This window comes from Salvelinus alpinus, chromosome 6 (genome assembly GCF_045679555.1).
Source record: "Salvelinus alpinus chromosome 6, SLU_Salpinus.1, whole genome shotgun sequence".
In the NCBI taxonomy this organism is placed as follows: domain Eukaryota; kingdom Metazoa; phylum Chordata; class Actinopteri; order Salmoniformes; family Salmonidae; genus Salvelinus; species Salvelinus alpinus.
In genome coordinates, this window is record NC_092091.1 from 97245820 (window position 1) to 97270405 (window position 24586).

The 24586-nt window shown below is 43.8% G+C and overlaps 1 protein-coding gene across 2 annotated transcripts in view; it reads left to right on the forward strand.

The window, feature by feature from the left end:
* The window catches only part of ugt8 (UDP glycosyltransferase 8), a 183681-nt gene that overhangs the window by 39678 nt on the left and 119417 nt on the right, over positions 1 to 24586 (forward strand). For both annotated transcript variants that reach the window (XR_011675812.1, XM_071408500.1), the window contains exons 2-3: positions 1162 to 1355; positions 9742 to 10380. Coding sequence is in view for 1 of the 2 variants with exons in the window: in XM_071408500.1 (XP_071264601.1) it covers positions 1164 to 1355; positions 9742 to 10380 (831 nt within the window). In the remaining variant the exon portion in view is untranslated. The remainder of the gene's footprint in view (positions 1 to 1161; positions 1356 to 9741; positions 10381 to 24586) is intronic.

Genomic DNA, 24586 nt, shown 5'->3' on the forward strand with positions numbered 1-24586 from the left:
GAGCTGGGAGCTGAGTGTTAGATTCAACAGTATGGGAGTGGGCCTCCGATACGAAGCTGGGAGCTGGGTTCTGAGTGTTAGATTCAACAGTATGGGAGTGGGCCTCCGATACGAAGCTGGGAGCTGGGTTCTGAGTGTTAGATTCAACAGTATGGGAGTGGGCCTCCGATACGAAGCTGGGAGCTGGGTTCTGAGTGTTAGATTCAACAGTATGGGAGTGGGCCTCCGATACGAAGCTGGGAGCTGGGTTCTGAGTGTTAGATTCAACAGTATGGGAGTGGGCCTCCGATACGGAGCTGGGAGCTGGGTTCTGAGTGTTAGATTCAACAGTATGGGAGTGGGCCTCCGATAGGAAGCTGGGAGCTGGGTTCTGAGTGTTAGATTCAACAGTATGGGAGTGGGCCTCCGATACGAAGCTGGGAGCTGGGTTCTGAGTGTTAGATTCAACAGTATGGGAGTGGGCCTCCCATAGGAAGCTGGGAGCTGGGTTCTGAGTGTTAGATTCAACAGTATGGGAGTGGGCCTCCGATACGAAGCTGGGAGCTGGTTGCAGTAAAGAGCCACTGTATATATATATATTACTCTATATCTCTCTATATATATATAGAGAGAGAGAGAGAATTGATCCTGATACAGCCTGATAAATATGTGTTCTGATGTTATTGATCCTGATACAGCCTGATAAATATGTGTTCTGATGTTATTGATCCTGATAAATATGTGTTCTGATGTTATTGATCCTGATACAGCCTGATAAATATGTGTTCTGTCCTCCTGATGTTATTGATCCTGATACAGCCTGATAAATATGTGTCCTGATGTTATTGATCCTGATACAGCCTGATAAATATGTGTTCTGATGTTATTGATCCTGATACAGCCTGATAAATATGTGTTCTGATGTTATTGATCCTGATAAATATGTGTTCTGATGTTATTGATCCTGATACAGCCTGATAAATATGTGTCCTGATGTTATTGATCCTGATACAGCCTGATAACTATGTGTTCTGATGTTATTGATCCTGGTACAGCCTGATAAATATGTGTCCTGATGTTATTGATCCTGATAAATATGTGTTCAGCCCTCCTCTTGTTGTTATGACAACTAATTCATATTTTTCTTTCTTCCTCTCCTCCCTTCCCTGCTGTTCCTCCCAGCCATGCACCCTCCCCCGTCGCTCCTCTCCCTCCTCCTCCACCTCTCCCTGTACCCCAGTGCATGCTGGTCCTCCAGGATCATCGTAGTCCCTCCCATCATGTTTGAGTCCCATCTCTACATCTTCAAGACCCTGGCCACAGAACTCCACCTCCAGGGACATGATACTTCCTTCCTGCTGTCAGAGGGGCGCCAGGTAACATTGTGTTACTAAGTAGCAGGGTCATTGGTGTCAGAGGGGCGCCAGGTAACATTGTGTTACTAAGTAACAGGGTCATTGGTGTCAGAGGGGAGCCAGGTAACATTGTGTTACTAAGTAGCAGGGTCATTGGTGTCAGAGGGGCGCCAGGTAACATTGTGTTACTAAGTAGCGGGGTCATTGGTGTCAGAGGGGTGCCAGGTAACATTGTGTTACTAAGTAGCAGGGTCATTGGTGTCAGAGGGACGCCAGGTAACATTGTGTTACTAAGTAGCAGGGTCATTGGTGTCAGAGGGGAGCCAGGTAACATTGTGTTACTAAGTAGCGGGGTCATTGGTGTCAGAGGGGCGCCAGGTAACATTGTGTTACTAAGTAGCGGGGTCATTGGTGTCAGAGGGGTGCCAGGTAACATTGTGTTACTAAGTAGCAGGGTCATTGGTGTCAGAGGGACGCCAGGTAACATTGTGTTACTAAGTAGCAGGGTCATTGGTGTCAGAGGGGAGCCAGGTAACATTGTGTTACTAAGTAGCGGGGTCATTGGTGTCAGAGGGGCGCCAGGAAACATTGTGTTACTAAGTTGCGGGGTCATTTGTGTCAGAGGGGCGCCAGGTAACATTGTGTTACTAAGTAGCGGGGTCATTGGTGTCAGAGGGGTGCCAGGTAACATTGTGTTACTAAGTAGCAGGGTCATTGGTGTCAGAGGGGCGCCAGGTAACATTGTGTTACTAAGTAGCGGGGTCATTGGTGTCAGAGGGGAGCCAGGTAACATTGTGTTACTAAGTAGCGGGGTCATTGGTGTCAGAGGGGCGCCAGGTAACATTGTGTTACTAAGTAGTAGGGTCATTGGAATGAACGTAAGGTCAATTCCACGGAAACAGAATTGTTATTTTTTACTTTAAATGTCTGCCAAACTAAAACCACTGATTTTAAAAAACAACAAACCATACAACTCTATGCACAATGACTACTTTTAACAATTTACACTGAAGATTTTACTAAAACACATTTAATGGAAGATCTGTGCAGATGCAAAGCAGAATTTCCTTAAAATCTCCCTCAGTTTTCTTGTGGCCACGTTTTCCAAAAAATACACTGCTCAAAAAAACACTAAAATAACACATCCTAGATCTGAATGAATGAAATATTCTTATTTAAATACTTTTTTCTTTACATAGTTGAATGTGCTGACAACAAAATAACACAAAAATGATCAATGGAAATCAAATGTATCAACCCATGGAGGTCTGGATTTGGAGTCACACTCAAAATTAAAGTGGAAAACCACACTACAGGCTGATCCAACTTTGATGTAAGGGAACTCCCCCCCCAATTGTACAAAATAACATGGCAACTTATTGGCAGAGAGCGAACCATACACACGATGGGATTGTGTGGGATTTCACATTGCAAGCGCGGTGTTTCATCCAAAGTTAATGGCAAATGCCATATTGTAAATGAGCTGTGTAACACCCCAAAAATCCTATAGTGGGCGTGTGAGTTCCATCTTATTTTTTCATAGGCTTACTGTAACGCAAGTCAAGACCCCAGAGCCAAATTTTGAAATTTTTTAAGTTTTGGCAAAAACTTATCACCCCCTTAAAAAAGTGCTTTCTGGACCGTTTTTCGAAATTCTTTCGATTTTTATGTCAATTACACATGTGTAAGAACTGTATGAAAATACTTTTGTCAAATTTTATTAACATAATTTTTTTGACATTTTTTTTTGGACTTAAGGAATATGTTTTGTGCATTTTGGAATGTGATTTCATAGGAAGTCAAAAGTCAAAAGTCAAAAATGTCAAAAATTTGGAAAAAACTTATCACCCCCTTTAAAAAAGTGCTTTCTTGACCGTTTTTTGAAATTCTTTCGATTTTTATGTCAATTACACATGTGTAAGAACTGTATGAAAATACTTTTGTCAAATTTTATTAACAAAATTTTTTGGACATTTTTATTTGGACTTAAGGAATATGTTTTGTGCATTTTGGAATGTGATTTCATAGGAAGTCAAAAGTCAAAAGTCAAAAATTTCAAAAATTTGGAAAAAACGTATCACCCCCTTTAAAAAGGTGCTTTCTGGACCATTTTTTGAAATTCTTTCGATTTTTATGTAAATTACACATGTATAAGAACTGTATGAAAATACTTTAGTCACATTTTACTATCATAATTTTTTATAAATGTTTACTTGTACTTAAGGAATATGTTTTGTGCATTTGGAATGTGATTTCATAGGAAGTCAAAAGTCAAAAGTTAAAAGTCAAAAATGTTAAAAATGTGGAAAAAACATATATTCCATTTAAAAAAGTGCTTTCTGGACCGTTTTTTGAAATTCTTTCGATTTTTACGTCAATTACACATGTATAAGAACTGTATGAAAATACTTTAGTCACATTTTACTATCATCATTTCTTATAAATGTTTACTTGTACTTATCACCCCCCAAACCTCCATAAATCACTCAGGCCAGCACCCATTGATTTGGGGCCGTAGTATAGTGCTCCCATGGACGTCTGGATGACACCTAAAAGCATTTAAAACCGTTTTGAAAAATGACATGAAAACATGAAAAATATTTTTTTTTTAACTTTTTTTGGAAACCTCCTTAAATCACTCAGGCCAGACCCCATTGACTCGAGAAGAAAAAACATAAAATATTTTTCAGAAGATAAAACATAGAATATTTTTTGACTTTTTTGGAAAACCTCCATAAATCACTCAGGCCAACCCCCATTGATTTTTGTCCGTAGAATAGTGCTCCCAGAGCGGGTATGGAGGTCTGGATGCCCCCTAAACGCAATTTCAACCGTCTTGAAACAGGGCACCTGGTAACCTAAAAGTTTGGACTTAGAATATTTTTCGAGTTTTTTGGAAAAACTCCATAAATCACTCAGGCCAGACCCCATTGAATCGAGAATAAAAAACATAAAATATTTTTCAGAAAAAAAAACATAGAATATTTTCTGACTTTTTGGGAAAACCTCCATAAATCCCTCAGGCCAACACCCATTGATTTTTGTCCGTCGAATAGTGCTCCCAGAGCGGGTATGGAAGTCCGGATGCCCCCTAAACGCAATTTCATCCAGGGCATCTGGTAACCTAAAAAAAATACCAGGTGCACGAAAAGTTTGGACTTAGAATATTTTTCGAGTTTTTTGGAAAAACTCCATAAATCACTCAGGCCATTGACTCGAGAATAAAAAACAAAAAATATTTTTCAGAAAAAAAACAGAATATTTTCTGACTTTTTTGGAAAACCTCCATAAATCACTCAGGCCAACACCCACTGATTTTTGTCCGTCGAACAGTGCTCCCAGAGCGGGTTGGAAGTCTGGATGCCCCCTAAACGCAGTTTCAACCAGGGCATCTGGTAACCTAAAAATAATGCCAGGTGCACAAACAGTTTGGACTTGTTTGTGTGTGTGTGAGCTTTTCTTTGACATCTGTTTCGAGAAATGACTGATTTACAGTTCATGAAGGTTGCCTAATCACACACTTAAAGTTTTGGAAAGATCTGACTTTTTTAACCCTTTTAAACAGCACCTATGACCCCATTTTAAGGCACTTCCGGTTGGCACAGGAAGCTATAGGTAAAGTCATATGCTGATCGGGGTATGCTCTTAGAGAATCCTGAGTTTTAAGTCTATACGTTAAGAACTGACTGATTTACACAGGGTTGAATGCACTATAAATCACAAACTGCTGGTTGGCTATGGCAAAACACTTTTAGGGTTATTTAACCACTTCCGGTTGCTCCAGGAAGCTTAGAATCAACACAGGTAGACCTCATAGTGGCCTGATGGATTGTTATCAAAGACAGGTTCATAAGACATTCATAACCCACATAGGCTTCAGGTTGAATTTAGAGGTGCACTCAATGTATTCCTATGGGGCTACATTTCATTGTATATTGTTTGATGTAAACACCTTCTTTTAACTGTGAAGGGTTAATGCCACAGAGTCAAGGTTAGGCTTGCACAGATCGGGAGGACCTTAGGAGTTTTCCTGAGGTAAAATTGTGCTTCTAACCTTAACGGTTCTCTCTCTGTCTCCCAAAAGCAAATCAAATTGACATTGAGGTCAAAGGGTCATTTGTGTCCGTCTTCTTGTAACGGTCGCTGCGCTCAGACCGAGCAAGCTACGGTTAAGCAGGGCATCTCGTTGAACTCGGCACGGCCTGGAGATAATAGTAATGCCATTGCAGGCTTTGTGTGTCTTTAAGCACCGTACTTTTTCACTCCATCCTTGCTTTTTGTGTGTGTATGTTTGTGTGAGAGAGCTTTTCTTTGACATCTGTTGGGAGAAATGACTGATTACAGTTCATGAGGGTTGTCTAATCACATATATGAAGTTTTGAAAAGTTCTGACCTTTTAACCCTTCAAAACAGCATCTATGACACCATCTTAAGGCCCTTCTGGTTGTCACAGGAAGCTATAAGTAAAGAGATATCCTGATCGGGGTATGCTCTTAGAGAATCCTGAGTTTTAAGTCTATACGTTAAGATCTGACTGATTTACACAGGGTTGCATGCACTATATATCACAAACTGCTGGTTGGGTATGGCAAAACACTTTTAGGGTGATTTAACCACTGCCGGTTGCTCCAGGAAGCTTAGAATCAACACAGGTAGACCTCATAGTGGCTTGATGGATTGTTATCAAAGACAGGTTCATAAGACATTCATAACCCACATAGGGTTTATTTTTAAGAACTCGGCACGGCCTGGAGATAATAGTAATACCGTTGCAGGCTTTGTGTGTCTTTAAGCACCGTACTTTTTCACTCCATCCTTCCTTTTTGTGTGTGTGTGTTTGTGTGAGAGAGCTTTTCTTTGACATCTGTTGGGAAAAATGACTGATTACAGTTCATGAGGGTTGTCTAATCACACAAGTGAAGTTTTGAAAAGATCTGACCTTTATTACCCTTCAAACCTGACCCTATGCACCAGTTTAAGGTACTTCCAGTTGACATAGGAAGCTGAACGTGAACACATACCCTCCTTGGGGTAGGCTCTTATATAATATTGAGCTTTAAGTCTTTATGTTAAGAACTGACTTATTAACAGAGGGTTAAATGAGTGTGTGTTACTTCATAAAATCACATAAAATCACAGAATTCTCGCAGAGCTTCGAGACCCACTTTAAAAATGTTCGTGTGAACAAACTGCAACTGGATCTGTGATTTTTTAGAAAAAAAAAATCCTCTTCGTGAACATCACCAAATGGACAATGTACTATTTCTCTTAAATTACGATAGATAAACGGCAGTTTTTTTTTTTCCTGACACCGTACGCTTATGTACTTTGACGTGAAGCGGTCAAATCGCACCCTACTTTTCGTTTTTGACCTTTGATCCCAGCAAAATGGCCATAACTCAAAAAGCGCCGAAGCCTCGACGCCATCTTGTTCGGGGCCAACTTCCCTTTACTCCAAACCTACGCTCGCCGAGTTTCGTCTTCGAAATATTTTCCGTTTAGGAGAAAAGGCCGCGCTCGTTTGCCCCGTGTTCGTGCGCCTGCAATATGATTTATTTTCCGCCTTGTGGGAATTTTCGAGAATGCGGGGAGCAAGTCAAAAATTTGTTATTTTTATAAAACGGCGACCGAAAGTCCGAAACGATTTCCGACATGACTTCCCGAAAGAGCTCCCCCGCGCCCTCGGCCCGACGCCGTCCGCGATTTTCCCGGACGAAGTCGGACGTCAGGTAAGGGACCGTACATTTCCAATGGGAGAATCCTCACCGATCATACGGCTCCCGTACCAGATGTCCCTTAAGGTATGTAATGTCCTTAAAACAAGTCAAAATGAGGCTCAGTAGTGTGTGTGGCCTCCACGTGCCTGTATGACCTCCCTACAACGCCTGGGCATGCTCCTGCTGAGGTGGCGGATGGTCTCCTGAGGGATCTCCTCCCAGACCTGGACTAAAGCATCCGCCAACTCCTGGACAGTCTGTGGTGCAACGTGGCGTTGGTGGATGGAGCGAGACATGATGTCCCAGATGTACTCAATTGGATTCAGGTCTGGGGAACGGGCGGGCCAGTCCATAGCATCAATGCCTTCCTCTTGCAGGAACTGCTGACACACTCCAGCCACATGAGGTCTAGCATTGTCTTGCATTAGGAGGAACCCAGGGCCAACCGCACCAGCATATGGTCTCACAAGGGGTCTGAGGATCTCATCTCGGTACCTAATGGCAGTCAGGCTACCTCTGGCGAGCACATGGAGGGCTGTGCGGCCCCCCAAAGAAATGCCACCCCACACCATGACTGACCCACCGCCAAACCGGTCATGCTGGAGGATGTTGCAGGCAGCAGAACGTTCTCCACGGCGTCTCCAGACTCTGTCACGTCTGTCACATGTGCTCAGTGTGAACCTGCTTTCATCTGTGAAGAGCACAGGGCGCCAGTGGTGAATTTGCCACCTGCACGGTGTTGGGCTGTAAGCACCACCCCCACCTGTGGACGTCGGGCCCTCATACCACCCTCATGGAGTCTGTTTCTGATTGTTTGAGCAGACACATGCACATTTGTGGCCTGCTGGAGGTCATTTTGCAGGGCTCTGGCAGTGCTCCTCCTGCTCCTCCTTGCACAAAGGCGGAGGTAGCGGTCCTGCTGCTGGGTTGTTGCCCTCCTACGGCCTCCTCCACGTCTCCTGGCCTGTCTCCTGGTAACGCCTCCATGCTCTGGACACTACGCTGACAGACACAGCAAACCTTCTTGCCACAGCTCGCATTGATGTGCCATCCTGGATGAGCTGCACTACCTAAACCACTTGTGTGGGTTGTAGACTCCGTCTCATGCTACCACTAGAGTGAAAGCACCGCCAGCATTCAAAAGTGACCAAAACATCAGCCAGGAAGCATAGGAACTGAGAAGTGGTCTGTGGTCACCACCTGCAGAACCACTCCTTTATTGCCTATAATTTCCACCTGTTGTCTATTCCATTTGCACAACAGCATGTGAAATTTATTGTCAATCAGTGTTGCTTCCTAAGTGGACAGTTTGATTTCACAGAAGTGTGATTGACTTGGAGTTACATTGTGTTGTTTAAGTGTTCCCTATATTTTTTTTGAGCAGTGTATATTCTCCTAGGGTTAATTCCCCACATGTTGTGTTAGTGTTGAGGGTGAGACAGACAAATCTTAGATTTTGACTATGTTTCCTTTGTCACTGTACCATCTCTTTGGGTTACTTAGGCCCTGTAAATTAAACTGACAAGCAGCTCCATTATGGCTGACTGGAACACCTTTACAGAAGCTGTTAGCTGTTGATCAGGGGAGCTACCTCTAGAACCTGTTAGCTGTTTATCAGGGGAGCTACCTCTAGAACCTGTTGATCAGAGGAGCTACCTCTAGAACATGTTGATCAGGGGAGCTACCTCTAGAACCTGTTAGCTGTTGATCAGGGGAGCTACCTCTAGGACCTGTTGATCAGGGGAGCTACCTCTAGAACCTGTTAGCTGTTGATCAGGGGAGCTACCTCTAGAACCTGTTAGCTGTTGATCAGGGGAGCTACCTCTAGAACATGTTAGCTGTTGATCAGGGGAGCTACCTCTAGAACCTGTTAGCTGTTGATCAGGGGAGCTACCTCTAGAACATGTTAGCTGTTGATCAGGGGAGCTACCTCTAGAACATGTTAGCTGTTGATCAGGGGAGCTACCTCTAGAACATGTTAGCTGTTGATCAGGGGAGCTACCTCTAGAACCTGTTAGCTGTTGATCAGGGGAGCTACCTCTAGAACCTGTTAGCTGTTGATCAGGGGAGCTACCTCTAGAACATGTTAGCTGTTGATCAGGGGAGCTACCTCTAGAACATGTTAGCTGTTGATCAGGGGAGCTACCTCTAGAACCTGTTAGCTGTTGATCAGGGGAGCTACCTCTAGGACCTGTTAGCTGTAGTAACCTAGTACTGTGAGCTGTAGTAACCTAGTACTGTGAGCTGTAGTAACCTAGTACTGTTAGCTGTAGTAACCTAGTACTGTTAGCTGTAGTAACCTAGTACTGTTAGCTGTAGTAACCTAGTACTGTTAGCTGTAGTAACCTAGTACTGTTAGCTGTAGTAACCTAGTACTGTTAGCTGTAGTAACCTAGTACTGTTAGCTGTAGTAACCTAGTACTGTTAGCTGTAGTAACCTAGTACTGTTAGCTGTGTACATATTACTATATTGCCCCCCAGGATAATAAAGACTCTCCTCTCCTCTCCTCTCCTCTCCTCTCCTCTCCTCTCCTCTCCTCTCCTCTCCCCTCCTCTCCTCTCCTCTCCTCTCCTCTCCTCTCCTTTCCTCTCCTCTCCTCTCCTCTCCTCTCCCCTCCCCTCCTCTCCTCTCCTCTCCTCTCCTCTCCTCTCTTCTCCTCTCCTCTCCTCTCCTCTCCTCTCTCCTCTAGGTGCCCCCCTCCCCCCACTACACCTTCCAGCGTTACCCAGGCATCTTTAACTCCTCCACAGCCGACAGCTTCCTCCAATCAAAGGTCAGCAATATCTTCTCTGGTCGTTTCACGGCGTTGGAACTCTTCGACATCCTCGACCACTACGCCCAGAACTGCGACGCCGTCGTGGGAAACAAAGAGGTCATGACCCAACTCAAGGATGCCAAATTTGACCTTTTATTGGTCGACCCCAACGAGATGTGTGGGTTCGTAATCGCTCACATCCTCGGGGTTCCCTACGCTGTCTTTTCCACGGGTCTATGGTACCCAGCGGAGGTCGGGGCTCCCGCCCCTCTCTCCTACGTTCCCGAGTTCAACTCTCTCCTCACCGATCAGATGTCTCTGGTCCAGAGGATTACCAACACGGCGGTGTACCTGGTGTCCCGGTTCGGTGTTCAGTACCTGGTGTTACCTAAGTACGAGCGGATCATGAGGAAGCACGGCGTGGAGCCGCGGGTCGCCATGCAGGACCTGGTGCAGGGGAGCAGGCTGTGGATGTTGTCTACTGATCTGGCTCTGGAGTTCCCCAGGCCCACTCTACCACACGTTGTCTATGTAGGAGGGATACTGACCAAACCTGCCAGCCCATTACCTCAGGTTAGTAGACACACACACACACACACACACACACACACACACACACACACACACACACACACACACACACACACACACACACACACACACAAACACACAAACACAGGTTAATACACACACTAACCTCCTCCAGTGTTATATCTATGGTTGGTCTCCTCCAGTGTTATATCTATGGTTGGTCTCCTCCTCCAGTGTTATATCTATGGTTGGTCTCCTCCAGTGTTATATCTATGGTTGGTCTCCTCCAGTGTTATATCTATGGTTGGTCTCCTCCAGTGTTATATCTATGGCTGGTCTCCTCCTCCAGTGTTATATCTATGGTTGGTCTCCTCCTCCAGTGTTATATCTATGGTTGGTCTCCTCCAGTGTTATATCTATGGCTGGTCTCCTCCTCCAGTGTTATATCTATGGTTGGTCTCCTCCAGTGTTATATCTATGGTTAGTCTCCTCCTCCAGTGTTATGTCTATGGTTGGTCTCCTCCTCCAGTGTTATATCTATGGTTGGTCTCCTCCTCCAGTGTTATATCTATGGTTGGTCTCCTCCTCCAGTGTTATATATATGGTTGGTCTCCTCCTCCAGTGTTATATCTATGGTTGGTCTCCTCCTCCAGTGTTATATCTATGGTTGGTCTCCTCCAGTGTTATATCTATGGTTGGTCTCCTCCTCCAGTGTTATATCTATGGCTGGTCTCCTCCTCCAGTGTTATATCTATGGTTGGTCTCCTCCTCCAGTGTTATATCTATGGTTGGTCTCCTCCAGTGTTATATCTATGGCTGGTCTCCTCCTCCAGTGTTATATCTATGGTTGGTCTCCTCCTCCAGTGTTATATCTATGGTTGGTCTCCTCCAGTGTTATATCTATGGCTGGTCTCCTCCTCCAGTGTTATATCTATGGTTGGTCTCCTCCAGTGTTATATCTATGGTTAGTCTCCTCCTCCAGTGTTATGTCTATGGTTGGTCTCCTCCTCCAGTGTTATATCTATGGTTGGTCTCCTCCTCCAGTGTTATATCTATGGTTGGTCTCCTCCAGTGTTATATCTATGGTTGGTCTCCTCCAGTGTTATATCTATGGTTGGTCTCCTCCAGTGTTATATCTATGGTTGGTCTCCTCCAGTGTTATATCTATGGTTGGTCTCCTCCTCCAGTGTTATATCTATGGTTGGTCTCCTCCTCCAGTGTTATATCTATGGTTGGTCTCCTCCAGTGTTATATCTATGGTTGGTCTCCAGTGTTATATCTATGGTTGGTCTCCTCCAGTGTTATATCTATGGTTGGTCTCCTCCAGTGTTATATCTATGGTTGGTCTCCTCCAGTGTTATATATATGGTTGGTCTCCTCCTCCAGTGTTATATCTATGGTTGGTCTCCTCCTCCAGTGTTATATCTATGGTTGGTCTCCTCCTCCAGTGTTATATCTATGGTTGGTCTCCTCCTCCAGTGTTATATATATGGTTGGTCTCCTCCAGTGTTATATCTATGGTTGGTCTCCTCCTCCAGTGTTATATCTATGGTTGGTCTCCTCCAGTGTTATATCTATGGTTGGTCTCCTCCAGTGTTATATATATGGTTGGTCTCCTCCTCCAGTGTTATATCTATGGTTGGTCTCCTCCTCCAGTGTTATATCTATGGTTGGTCTCCTCCAGTGTTATATATATTGTTGGTCTCCTCCAGTGTTATATCTATGGTTGGTCTCCTCCTCCAGTGTTATATATATTGTTGGTCTCCTCCAGTGTTATATCTATGTTTGGTCTCCTCCTCCAGTGTTATATCTATGGTTGGTCTCCTCCTCCAGTGTTATATCTATGGTTGGTCTCCTCCAGTGTTATATCTATGGTTGGTCTCCTCCTCCAGTGTTATATATATGGTTGGTCTCCTCCTCCAGTGTTATATCTATGGTTGGTCTCCTCCTCCAGTGTTATATCTATGGTTGGTCTCCTCCTCCAGTGTTATATCTATGGTTGGTCTCCTCCAGTGTTATATCTATGGTTGGTCTCCTCCTCCAGTGTTATATCTATGGTTGGTCTCCTCCTCCAGTGTTATATCTATGGTTGGTCTCCTCCTCCAGTGTTATATATATGGTTGGTCTCCTCCAGTGTTATATCTATGGTTGGTCTCCTCCTCCAGTGTTATATCTATGGTTGGTCTCCTCCAGTGTTATATCTATGGTTGGTCTCCTCCAGTGTTATATATATGGTTGGTCTCCTCCTCCAGTGTTATATCTATGGTTGGTCTCCTCCTCCAGTGTTATATCTATGGTTGGTCTCCTCCAGTGTTATATATATTGTTGGTCTCCTCCAGTGTTATATCTATGGTTGGTCTCCTCCTCCAGTGTTATATCTATGGTTGGTCTCCTCCAGTGTTATATCTATGGTTGGTCTCCTCCAGTGTTATATCTATGGTTGGTCTCCTCCTCCAGTGTTATATATATGGTTGGTCTCCTCCTCCAGTGTTATATCTATGGTTGGTCTCCTCCTCCAGTGTTATATCTATGGTTGGTCTCCTCCTCCAGTGTTATATCTATGGTTGGTCTCCTCCAGTGTTATATCTATGGTTGGTCTCCTCCTCCAGTGTTATATCTATGGTTGGTCTCCTCCTCCAGTGTTATATCTATGGTTGGTCTCCTCCTCCAGTGTTATATATATGGTTGGTCTCCTCCTCCAGTGTTATATCTATGGTTGGTCTCCTCCAGTGTTATATCTATGGTTGGTCTCCTCCAGTGTTATATCTATGGTTGGTCTCCTCCAGTGTTATATCTATGGTTGGTCTCCTCCTCCAGTGTTATATCTATGGTTGGTCTCCTCCTCCAGGGTTATATCTATGGTTGGTCTCCTCCAGTGTTATATCTATGGTTGGTCTCATCCTCCAGTGTTATATCTATGGTTGGTCTCCTCCTCCAGTGTTATATCTATGGTTGGTCTCCTCCTCCAGTGTTATATCTATGGTTGGTCTCCTCCTCCAGTGTTATATCTATGGTTGGTCTCATCCTCCAGTGTTATATCTATGGTTAGTCTCCTCCTCCAGTGTTATATCTATGGTTAGTCTCCTCCTCCAGTGTTATATCTATGGATGGTCTCCTCCTCCAGGGTTATATCTATGGTTAGTCTCCTCCAGTGTTATATCTATGGTTAGTCTCCTCCTCCAGTGTTATATCTATGGTTAGTCTCCTCCTCCAGTGTTATATATATGGTTAGTCTCCTCCAGTGTTATATCTATGGTTAGTCTCCTCCTCCAGTGTTATATCTATGGTTAGTCTCCTCCTCCAGTGTTATATCTATGGTTAGTCTCCTCCTCCAGGGTTATATCTATGGTTAGTCTCCTCCAGTGTTATATCTATGGTTAGTCTCCTCCTCCAGTGTTATATCTATGGTTAGTCTCCTCCTCCAGTGTTATATATATGGTTAGTCTCCTCCAGTGTTATATCTATGGTTGGTCTCCTCCTCCAGTGTTATATCTATGGTTGGTCTCCTCCTCCAGTGTTATATCTATGGTTGGTCTCCTCCTCCAGTGTTATATCTATGGTTGGTCTCCTCCAGTGTTATATCTATGGCTGGTCTCCTCCAGTGTTATATCTATGGTTGGTCTCCTCCTCCAGTGTTATATCTATGGTTGGTCTCCTCCAGTGTTATATCTATGGTTGGTCTCCTCCAGTGTTATATCTATGGTTGGTCTCCTCCAGTGTTATATCTATGGTTGGTCTCCTCCTCCAGTGTTATATCTATGGTTGGTCTCCTCCAGTGTTATATCTATGGCTGGTCTCCTCCTCCAGTGTTATATCTATGGTTGGTCTCCTCCAGTGTTATATCTATGGTTAGTCTCCTCCTCCAGTGTTATGTCTATGGTTGGTCTCCTCCAGTGTTATATCTATGGTTGGTCTCCTCCAGTGTTATATCTATGGTTGGTCTCCTCCAGTGTTATATCTATGGTTGGTCTCCTCCTCCAGTGTTATATCTATGGTTGGTCTCCTCCAGTGTTATATCTATGGTTGGTCTCCAGTGTTATATCTATGGTTGGTCTCCTCCAGTGTTATATCTATGGTTGGTCTCCTCCAGTGTTATATCTATGGTTGGTCTCCTCCTCCAGTGTTATATCTATGGTTGGTCTCCTCCAGTGTTATATCTATGGTTGGTCTCCTCCAGTGTTATATCTATGGTTGGTCTCCTCCAGTGTTATATCTATGGTTGGTCTCCTCCAGTGTTATATCTATGGTTGGTCTCCTCCAGTGTTATATCTATGGTTGGTCTCCTCCAGTGTTATATCTATGGTTGGTCTCCTCCAGTGTTATATCTATGGTTGGTCTCCTCCAGTGTTATATCTATGGTTGGTCTCCTTCTCCAGTGTTATATCTATGGTTGGTCTCCTCCAGTGTTATATCTATGGTTGGTCTCCTCCTCCAGTGTTATATATATGGTTGGTCTCCTCCTCCAGTGTTATATCTATGGTTGGTCTCCTCCAGTGTTATATCTATGGTTGGTCTCCTCCAGTGTTATATCTATGGTTGGTCTCCTCCTCCAGTGTTATATCTATGGTTGGTCTCCTCCTCCAGTGTTATATATATGGTTGGTCTCCTCCTCCAGTGTTATATCTATGGTTGGTCTCCTCGAGTGGTATATCTATGGTTGGTCTCCTCCAGTGTTATATATATGGTTGGTCTCCTCCAGTGTTATATCTATGGTTGGTCTCCTCCTCCAGTGTTATATATATGGTTGGTCTCCTCCTCCAGTGTTATATCTATGGTTAGTCTCCTCCTCCAGTGTTATATCTATGATTGGTCTCCTCCAGTGTTATATCTATGGTTGGTCTCCTCCAGTGTTATATCTATGGTTGGTCTCCTCCTCCAGTGTTATATCTATGGTTGGTCTCCTCCAGTGTTATATCTATGGTTGGTCTCCTCCAGTGTTATATCTATGGTTGGTCTCCTCCTCCAGTGTTATATCTATGGTTGGTCTCCTCCAGTGTTATATATATGGTTGGTCTCCTCCTCCAGTGTTATATCTATGGTTGGTCTCCTCCTCCAGTGTTATATCTATGGTTGGTCTCCTCCAGTGTTATATCTATGGTTGGTCTCCTCCTCCAGTGTTATATCTATGGTTGGTCTCCTCCTCCAGTGTTATATCTATGGTTGGTCTCCTCCTCCAGTGTTATATCTACGGTTGGTCTCCTCCAGTGTTATATATATGGTTGGTCTCCTCCTCCAGTGTTATATCTATGGTTGGTCTCCTCCAGTGTTATATCTATGGTTGGTCTCCTCCAGTGTTATATCTATGGTTGGTCTCCTCCAGTGTTATATCTATAGTTGGTCTCCTCCTCCAGTGTTATATCTATGGTTGGTCTCCTCCTCCAGTGTTATATCTATGGTTGGTCTCCTCCAGTGTTATATCTATGGTTAGTCTCCTCCTCCAGTGTTATATCTATGGTTGGTCTCCTCCAGTGTTATATCTATGGTTGGTCTCCTCCTCCAGTGTTATATCTATGGTTGGTCTCCTCCTCCAGGGTTATATCTATGGTTGGTCTCCTCCAGTGTTATATCTATGGTTGATCTCCTCCTCCAGGGTTATATCTATGGTTGGTCTCCTCCAGTGTTATATCTATGGTTAGTCTCCTCCTCCAGTGTTATATCTATGGTTGGTCTCCTCCTCCAGTGTTATATATATGGTTGGTCTCCTCCTCCAGTGTTATATATATGGTTGGTCTCATCCTCCAGTGTTATATCTATGGTTGATCTCCTCCTCCAGGGTTATATCTATGGTTGGTCTCCTCCAGTGTTATATCTATGGTTGGTCTCATCCTCCAGTGTTATATCTATGGTTGGTCTCCTCCTCCAGTGTTATATCTATGGTTAGTCTCCTCCTCCAGTGTTATATCTATGGTTAGTCTCCTCCTCCAGTGTTATATCTATGGTTGGTCTCCTCCTCCAGTGTTATATATATGGTTGGTCTCCTCCTCCAGTGTTATATCTATGGTTGGTCTCATCCTCCAGTGTTATATCTATGGTTGGTCTCCTCCTCCAGTGTTATATCTATGGTTAGTCTCCTCCTCCAGTGTTATATCTATGGTTAGTCTCCTCCTCCAGTGTTATATCTATGGTTAGTCTCCTCCAGTGTTATATCTATGGTTAGTCTCCTCCTCCAGTGTTATATCTATGGTTAGTCTCCTCCTCCAGTGTTATATCTATGGTTGGTCTCCTCCTCCAGGGTTATATCTATGGTTAGTCTCCTCCAGTGTTATATCTATGGTTAGTCTCCTCCTCCAGTGTTATATCTATGGTTAGTCTCCTCCTCCAGTGTTATATATATGGTTAGTCTCCTCCAGTGTTATATCTATGGTTAGTCTCCTCCTCCAGTGTTATATCTATGGTTAGTCTCCTCCTCCAGTGTTATATCTATGGTTAGTCTCCTCCTCCAGGGTTATATCTATGGTTAGTCTCCTCCAGTGTTATATCTATGGTTAGTCTCCTCCTCCAGTGTTATATCTATGGTTAGTCTCCTCCTCCAGTGTTATATCTATGGTTAGTCTCCTCCTCCAGGGTTATATCTATGGTTAGTCTCCTCCAGTGTTATATCTATGGTTAGTCTCCTCCTCCAGTGTTATATCTATGGTTGGTCTCCTCCTCCAGTGTTATATCTATGGTTAGTCTCCTCCAGTGTTATATCTATGGTTGGTCTCCTCCTCCAGTGTTATATCTATGGTTAGTCTCCTCCTCCAGTGTTATATCTATGGTTGGTCTCCTCCTCCAGTGTTATATCTATGGTTGGTCTCCTCCTCCAGTGTTATATCTATGGTTGGTCTCCTCCTCCAGTGTTATATCTATAGTTGGTCTCCTCCTCCAGTGTTATATCTATGGTTGGTCTCCTCCTCCAGTGTTATATCTATGGTTAGTCTCCTCCTCCAGTGTTATATCTATGATTGGTCTCCTCCAGTGTTATATCTATGGTTGGTCTCCTCCTCCAGTGTTATATCTATGGTTGGTCTCCTCCTCCAGTGTTATATCTATGATTGGTCTCCTCCAGTGTTATATCTATGGCTGGTCTCCTCCTCCAGTGTTATATCTATGATTGGTCTCCTCCAGTGTTATTTCTATGGTTGGTCTCCTCCTCCAGTGTTATATCTATGGTTGGTCTCCTCCTCCAGTGTTATATCTATGATTGGTCTCCTCCTCCAGTGTTATATCTATGGTTGGTCTCCTCCTCCAGTGTTATATCTATGGTTGGTCTCCTCCAGTGTTATATCTATGGCTGGTCTCCTCCTCCAGTATTATATCTATGGCTGGTCTCCTCCTCCAGTGTTATATCTATGGCTGGTCTCCTCCCCCAGTGTTATATCTATGGTTGGTCTCCTCCTCCAGTGTTATATCTATGGTTGGTCTCCTCCTCCAGTGTTATATCTATGGTTGGTCTCCTCCTCCAGTGTTATATCTATGGCTGGTCTCCTCCAGTGTTATATCTATGGCTGGTCTCCTCCAGTGTTATATCTATGGTTAGTCTCCTCCTCCAGTGTTATATCTATGGTTGGTCTCCTCCAGTGTTATATCTATGGTTAGTCTCCTCCTCCAGTGTTATATCTATGGTTGGTCTCCTCCTCCAGTGTTATATCTATGGTTGGTCTCCTCCTCCAGTGTTATATCTATGGCTGGTCTCCTCCAGTGTTATATCTATGGCTGGTCTCCTCCAGTGTTATATCTATGGTTGGTCTCCTCCTCCAGTGTTATATCTATGGTTGGTCTCCTCCTCCAGTGTTATATCTATGGTTGGTCTCCTCCAGTGTTATATCTATGTTTGGTCTCCTCCTCCAGTGTTATATCTATGGTTGGTCTCCTCCTCCAGTGTTATATCTATGGTTGGTCTCCTCCAGTGTTATATCTATGTTTGGTCTCCTCCTCCAGTGTTATATCTATGGTTGGTCTCCTCCTCCAGTGTTATATCTATGGTTGGTCTCCTCCAGTGTTATATCTATGTTTGGTCTCCTCCTCCAGTGTTATATCTATGGTTGGTCTCCTCCTCCAGTGTTATATCTATGGTTGGTCTCCTCCTCCAGTGTTATATCTATGGTTGGTCTCCTCCAGTGTTATATCTATGGTTGGTCTCCTCCAGTGTTATATCTATGGTTGGTCTCCTCCAGTGTTATATCTATGGCTGGTCTCCTCCTCCAGTGTTATATCTATGGTTGGTCTCCTCCTCCAGTGTTATATCTATGGTTGGTCTCCTCCAGTGTTATATCTATGGCTGGTCTCCTCCTCCAGTGTTATATCTATGGTTGGTCTCCTCCAGTGTTATATCTATGGTTAGTCTCCTCCACCAGTGTTATGTCTATGGTTGGTCTCCTCCAGTGTTATATCTATGGTTGGTCTCCTCCAGTGTTATATCTATGGTTGGTCTCCTCCTCCAGTGTTATATCTATGGTTGGTCTCCTCCTCCAGTGTTATATCTATGGTTGGTCTCCTCCAGTGTTATATCTATGGTTGGTCTCCAGTGTTATATCTATGGTTGGTCTCCTCCAGTGTTATATCTATGGTTGGTCTCCTCCAGTGTTATATCTATGGTTGGTCTCCTCCTCCAGTGTTATATCTATGGTTGGTCTCCTCCTCCAGTGTTATATCTATGGTTGGTCTCCTCCTCCAGTGTTATATATATGGTTGGTCTCCTCCTCCAGTGTTATATCTATGGTTGGTCTCCTCCAGTGTTATATCTATGGTTGGTCTCCTCCAGTGTTATATATATGGTTGGTCTCCTCCTCCAGTGTTATATCTATGGTTGGTCTCCTCCAGTGTTATATCTATGGTTGGTCTCCTCCTCCAGTGTTATATATATGGTTGGTCTCCTCCTCCAGTGTTATATATATGGTTGGTCTCCTCCTCCAGTGTTATATCTATGGTTGGTCTCCTCCAGTGTTATATCTATGGTTGGTCTCCTCCAGTGTTATATCTATGGTTGGTCTCCTCCTCCAGTGTTATATCTATGGTTGGTCTCCTCCTCCAGTGTTATATATATGGTTGGTCTCCTCCTCCAGTGTTATATCTATGGTTGGTCTCCTCCAGTGTTATATCTATGGTTGGTCTCCTCCAGTGTTATATATATGGTTGGTCGTGTTATATCTATGGCTGGTCTCCTCCTCCAGTATTATATCTATGGCTGGTCTCCTCCTCCAGTGTTATATCTATGGCTGGTCTCCTCCCCCAGTGTTATATCTATGGTTGGTCTCCTCCTCCAGTGTTATATCTATGGTTGGTCTCCTCCAGTGTTATATCTATGGTTGGTCTCCTCCTCCAGTGTTATATCTATGGCTGGTCTCCTCCAGTGTTATATCTATGGCTGGTCTCCTCCAGTGTTATATCTATGGTTAGTCTCCTCCTCCAGTGTTATATCTATGGTTGGTCTCCTCCAGTGTTATATCTATGGTTAGTCTCCTCCTCCAGTGTTATATCTATGGTTGGTCTCCTCCTCCAGTGTTATATCTATGTTTGGTCTCCTCCTCCAGTGTTATATCTATGGTTGGTCTCCTCCTCCAGTGTTATATCTATGGTTGGTCTCCTCCAGTGTTATATCTATGTTTGGTCTCCTCCTCCAGTGTTATATCTATGGTTGGTCTCCTCCTCCAGTGTTATATCTATGGTTGGTCTCCTCCAGTGTTATATCTATGTTTGGTCTCCTCCTCCAGTGTTATATCTATGGTTGGTCTCCTCCTCCAGTGTTATATCTATGGTTGGTCTCCTCCTCCAGTGTTATATCTATGGTTGGTCTCCTCCTCCAGTGTTATATCTATGGTTGGTCTCCTCCAGTGTTATATCTATGGTTGGTCTCCTCCAGTGTTATATCTATGGTTGGTCTCCTCCAGTGTTATATCTATGGCTGGTCTCCTCCTCCAGTGTTATATCTATGGTTGGTCTCCTCCTCCAGTGTTATATCTATGGTTGGTCTCCTCCAGTGTTATATCTATGGCTGGTCTCCTCCTCCAGTGTTATATCTATGGTTGGTCTCCTCCAGTGTTATATCTATGGTTAGTCTCCTCCTCCAGTGTTATGTCTATGGTTGGTCTCCTCCAGTGTTATATCTATGGTTGGTCTCCTCCAGTGTTATATCTATGGTTGGTCTCCTCCAGTGTTATATCTATGGTTGGTCTCCTCCTCCAGTGTTATATCTATGGTTGGTCTCCTCCAGTGTTATATCTATGGTTGGTCTCCAGTGTTATATCTATGGTTGGTCTCCTCCAGTGTTATATCTATGGTTGGTCTCCTCCAGTGTTATATCTATGGTTGGTCTCCTCCAGTGTTATATCTATGGTTGGTCTCCTCCTCCAGTGTTATATATATGGTTGGTCTCCTCCTCCAGTGTTATATATATGGTTGGTCTCCTCCTCCAGTGTTATATCTATGGTTGGTCTCCTCCAGTGTTATATCTATGGTTGGTCTCCTCCAGTGTTATATATATGGTTGGTCTCCTCCTCCAGTGTTATATCTATGGTTGGTCTCCTCCAGTGTTATATCTATGGTTGGTCTTCTCCTCCAGTGTTATATATATGGTTGGTCTCCTCCTCCAGTGTTATATATATGGTTGGTCTCCTCCTCCAGTGTTATATCTATGGTTGGTCTCCTCCAGTGTTATATCTATGGTTGGTCTCCTCCAGTGTTATATCTATGGTTGGTCTCCTCCTCCAGTGTTATATCTATGGTTGGTCTCCTCCTCCAGTGTTATATATATGGTTGGTCTCCTCCTCCAGTGTTATATCTATGGTTGGTCTCCTCCAGTGTTATATCTATGGTTGGTCTCCTCCAGTGTTATATATATGGTTGGTCTCCTCCAGTGTTATATCTATGGTTGGTCTCCTCCAGTGTTATATCTATGGTTGGTCTCCTCCTCCAGTGTTATATATATGGTTGGTCTCCTCCTCCAGTGTTATATCTATGGTTGGTCTCCTCCTCCAGTGTTATATCTATGGTTGGTCTCCTCCTCCAGTGTTATATATATGGTTGGTCTCCTCCTCCAGTGTTATATATATGGTTGGTCTCCTCCAGTGTTATATCTATGGTTGGTCTCCTCCAGTGTTATATCTATGGTTGGTCTCCTCCTCCAGTGTTATATCTATGGTTGGTCTCCTCCAGTGTTATATCTATGGTTGGTCTCCTCCAGTGTTATATCTATGGTTGGTCTCCTCCTCCAGTGTTATATATATGGTTGGTCTCCTCCTCCAGTGTTATATATATGGTTGGTCTCATCCTCCAGTGTTATATCTATGGTTGATCTCCTCCTCCAGGGTTATATCTATGGTTGGTCTCCTCCAGTGTTATATCTATGGTTGGTCTCATCCTCCAGTGTTATATCTATGGTTGGTCTCCTCCTCCAGTGTTATATCTATGGTTAGTCTCCTCCTCCAGTGTTATATCTATGGTTAGTCTCCTCCTCCAGTGTTATATCTATGGTTAGTCTCCTCCAGTGTTATATCTATGGTTAGTCTCCTCCTCCAGTGTTATATCTATGGTTAGTCTCCTCCTCCAGTGTTATATCTATGGTTGGTCTCCTCCTCCAGGGTTATATCTATGGTTAGTCTCCTCCAGTGTTATATCTATGGTTAGTCTCCTCCTCCAGTGTTATATCTATGGTTAGTCTCCTCCTCCAGTGTTATATATATGGTTAGTCTCCTCCAGTGTTATATCTATGGTTAGTCTCCTCCTCCAGGGTTATATCTATGGTTAGTCTCCTCCAGTGTTATATCTATGGTTAGTCTCCTCCTCCAGTGTTATATCTATGGTTGGTCTCCTCCTCCAGTGTTATATCTATGGTTAGTCTCCTCCTCCAGTGTTATATCTATGGTTAGTCTCCTCCTCCAGGGTTATATCTATGGTTAGTCTCCTCCAGTGTTATATCTATGGTTAGTCTCCTCCTCCAGTGTTATATCTATGGTTAGTCTCCTCCTCCAGTGTTATATATATGGTTAGTCTCCTCCAGTGTTATATCTATGGTTGGTCTCCTCCTCCAGTGTTATATCTATGGTTGGTCTCCTCCTCCAGTGTTATATCTATGGTTGGTCTCCTCCTCCAGTGTTATATCTATGGTTGGTCTCCTCCAGTGTTATATCTATGGCTGGTCTCCTCCAGTGTTATATCTATGGTTGGTCTCCTCCTCCAGTGTTATATCTATGGTTGGTCTCCTCCAGTGTTATATCTATGGTTGGTCTCCTCCAGTGTTATATCTATGGCTGGTCTCCTCCTCCAGTGTTATATCTATGGTTGGTCTCCTCCTCCAGTGTTATATCTATGGTTGGTCTCCTCCAGTGTTATATCTATGGCTGGTCTCCTCCTCCAGTGTTATATCTATGGTTGGTCTCCTCCAGTGTTATATCTATGGTTAGTCTCCTCCTCCAGTGTTATGTCTATGGTTGGTCTCCTCCAGTGTTATATCTATGGTTGGTCTCCTCCAGTGTTATATCTATGGTTGGTCTCCTCCTCCAGTGTTATATCTATGGTTGGTCTCCTCCAGTGTTATATCTATGGTTGGTCTCCAGTGTTATATCTATGGTTGGTCTCCTCCAGTGTTATATCTATGGTTGGTCTCCTCCAGTGTTATATCTATGGTTGGTCTCCAGTGTTATATCTATGGTTGGTCTCCAGTGTTATATCTATGGTTGGTCTCCTCCAGTGTTATATATATGGTTGGTCTCCTCCTCCAGTGTTATATCTATGGTTGGTCTCCTCCAGTGTTATATCTATGGTTGGTCTCCTCCTCCAGTGTTATATATATGGTTGGTCTCCTCCTCCAGTGTTATATATATGGTTGGTCTCCTCCTCCAGTGTTATATCTATGGTTGGTCTCCTCCTCCAGTGTTATATCTATGGTTGGTCTCCTCCAGTGTTATATCTATGGTTGGTCTCCTCCAGTGTTATATCTATGGTTGGTCTCCTCCAGTGTTATATCTATGGTTGGTCTCCTCCTCCAGTGTTATATCTATGGTTGGTCTCCTCCAGTGTTATATATATGGTTGGTCTCCTCCAGTGTTATATCTATGGTTGGTCTCCTCCAGTGTTATATCTATGGTTGGTCTCCTCCTCCAGTGTTATATCTATGGTTGGTCTCCTCCTCCAGTGTTATATATATGGTTGGTCTCCTCCTCCAGTGTTATATCTATGGTTGGTCTCCTCCTCCAGTGTTATATCTATGGTTGGTCTCCTCCTCCAGTGTTATATATATGGTTGGTCTCCTCCTCCAGTGTTATATATATGGTTGGTCTCATCCTCCAGTGTTATATCTATGGTTGGTCTCCTCCTCCAGTGTTATATCTATGGTTGATCTCCTCCTCCAGGGTTATATCTATGGTTGGTCTCCTCCAGTGTTATATCTATGGTTGGTCTCATCCTCCAGTGTTATATCTATGGTTGGTCTCCTCCTCCAGTGTTATATCTATGGTTAGTCTCCTCCTCCAGTGTTATATCTATGGTTAGTGTCCTCCTCCAGTGTTATATCTATGGTTAGTCTCCTCCAGTGTTATATCTATGGTTAGTCTCCTCCTCCAGTGTTATATCTATGGTTAGTCTCCTCCTCCAGTGTTATATATATGGTTAGTCTCCTCCAGTGTTATATCTATGGTTAGTCTCCTCCTCCAGTGTTATATCTATGGTTAGTCTCCTCCTCCAGTGTTATATCTATGGTTAGTCTCCTCCTCCAGGGTTATATCTATGGTTAGTCTCCTCCAGTGTTATATCTATGGTTAGTCTCCTCCTCCAGTGTTATATCTATGGTTAGTCTCCTCCTCCAGTGTTATATATATGGTTAGTCTCCTCCAGTGTTATATCTATGGTTGGTCTCCTCCTCCAGTGTTATATCTATGGTTGGTCTCCTCCTCCAGTGTTATATCTATGGTTGGTCTCCTCCAGTGTTATATCTATGGCTGGTCTCCTCCAGTGTTATATCTATGGTTGGTCTCCTCCTCCAGTGTTATATCTATGGTTGGTCTCCTCCAGTGTTATATCTATGGTTGGTCTCCTCCAGTGTTATATCTATGGTTGGTCTCCTCCAGTGTTATATCTATGGTTGGTCTCCTCCTCCAGTGTTATATATATGGTTGGTCTCCTCCAGTGTTATATCTATGGTTGGTCTCCTCCTCCAGTGTTATATCTATGGTTGGTCTCCTCCAGTGTTATATCTATGGTTGGTCTCCTCCAGTGTTATATCTATGGTTGGTCTCCTCCAGTGTTATATCTATGGCTGGTCTTCTCCTCCAGT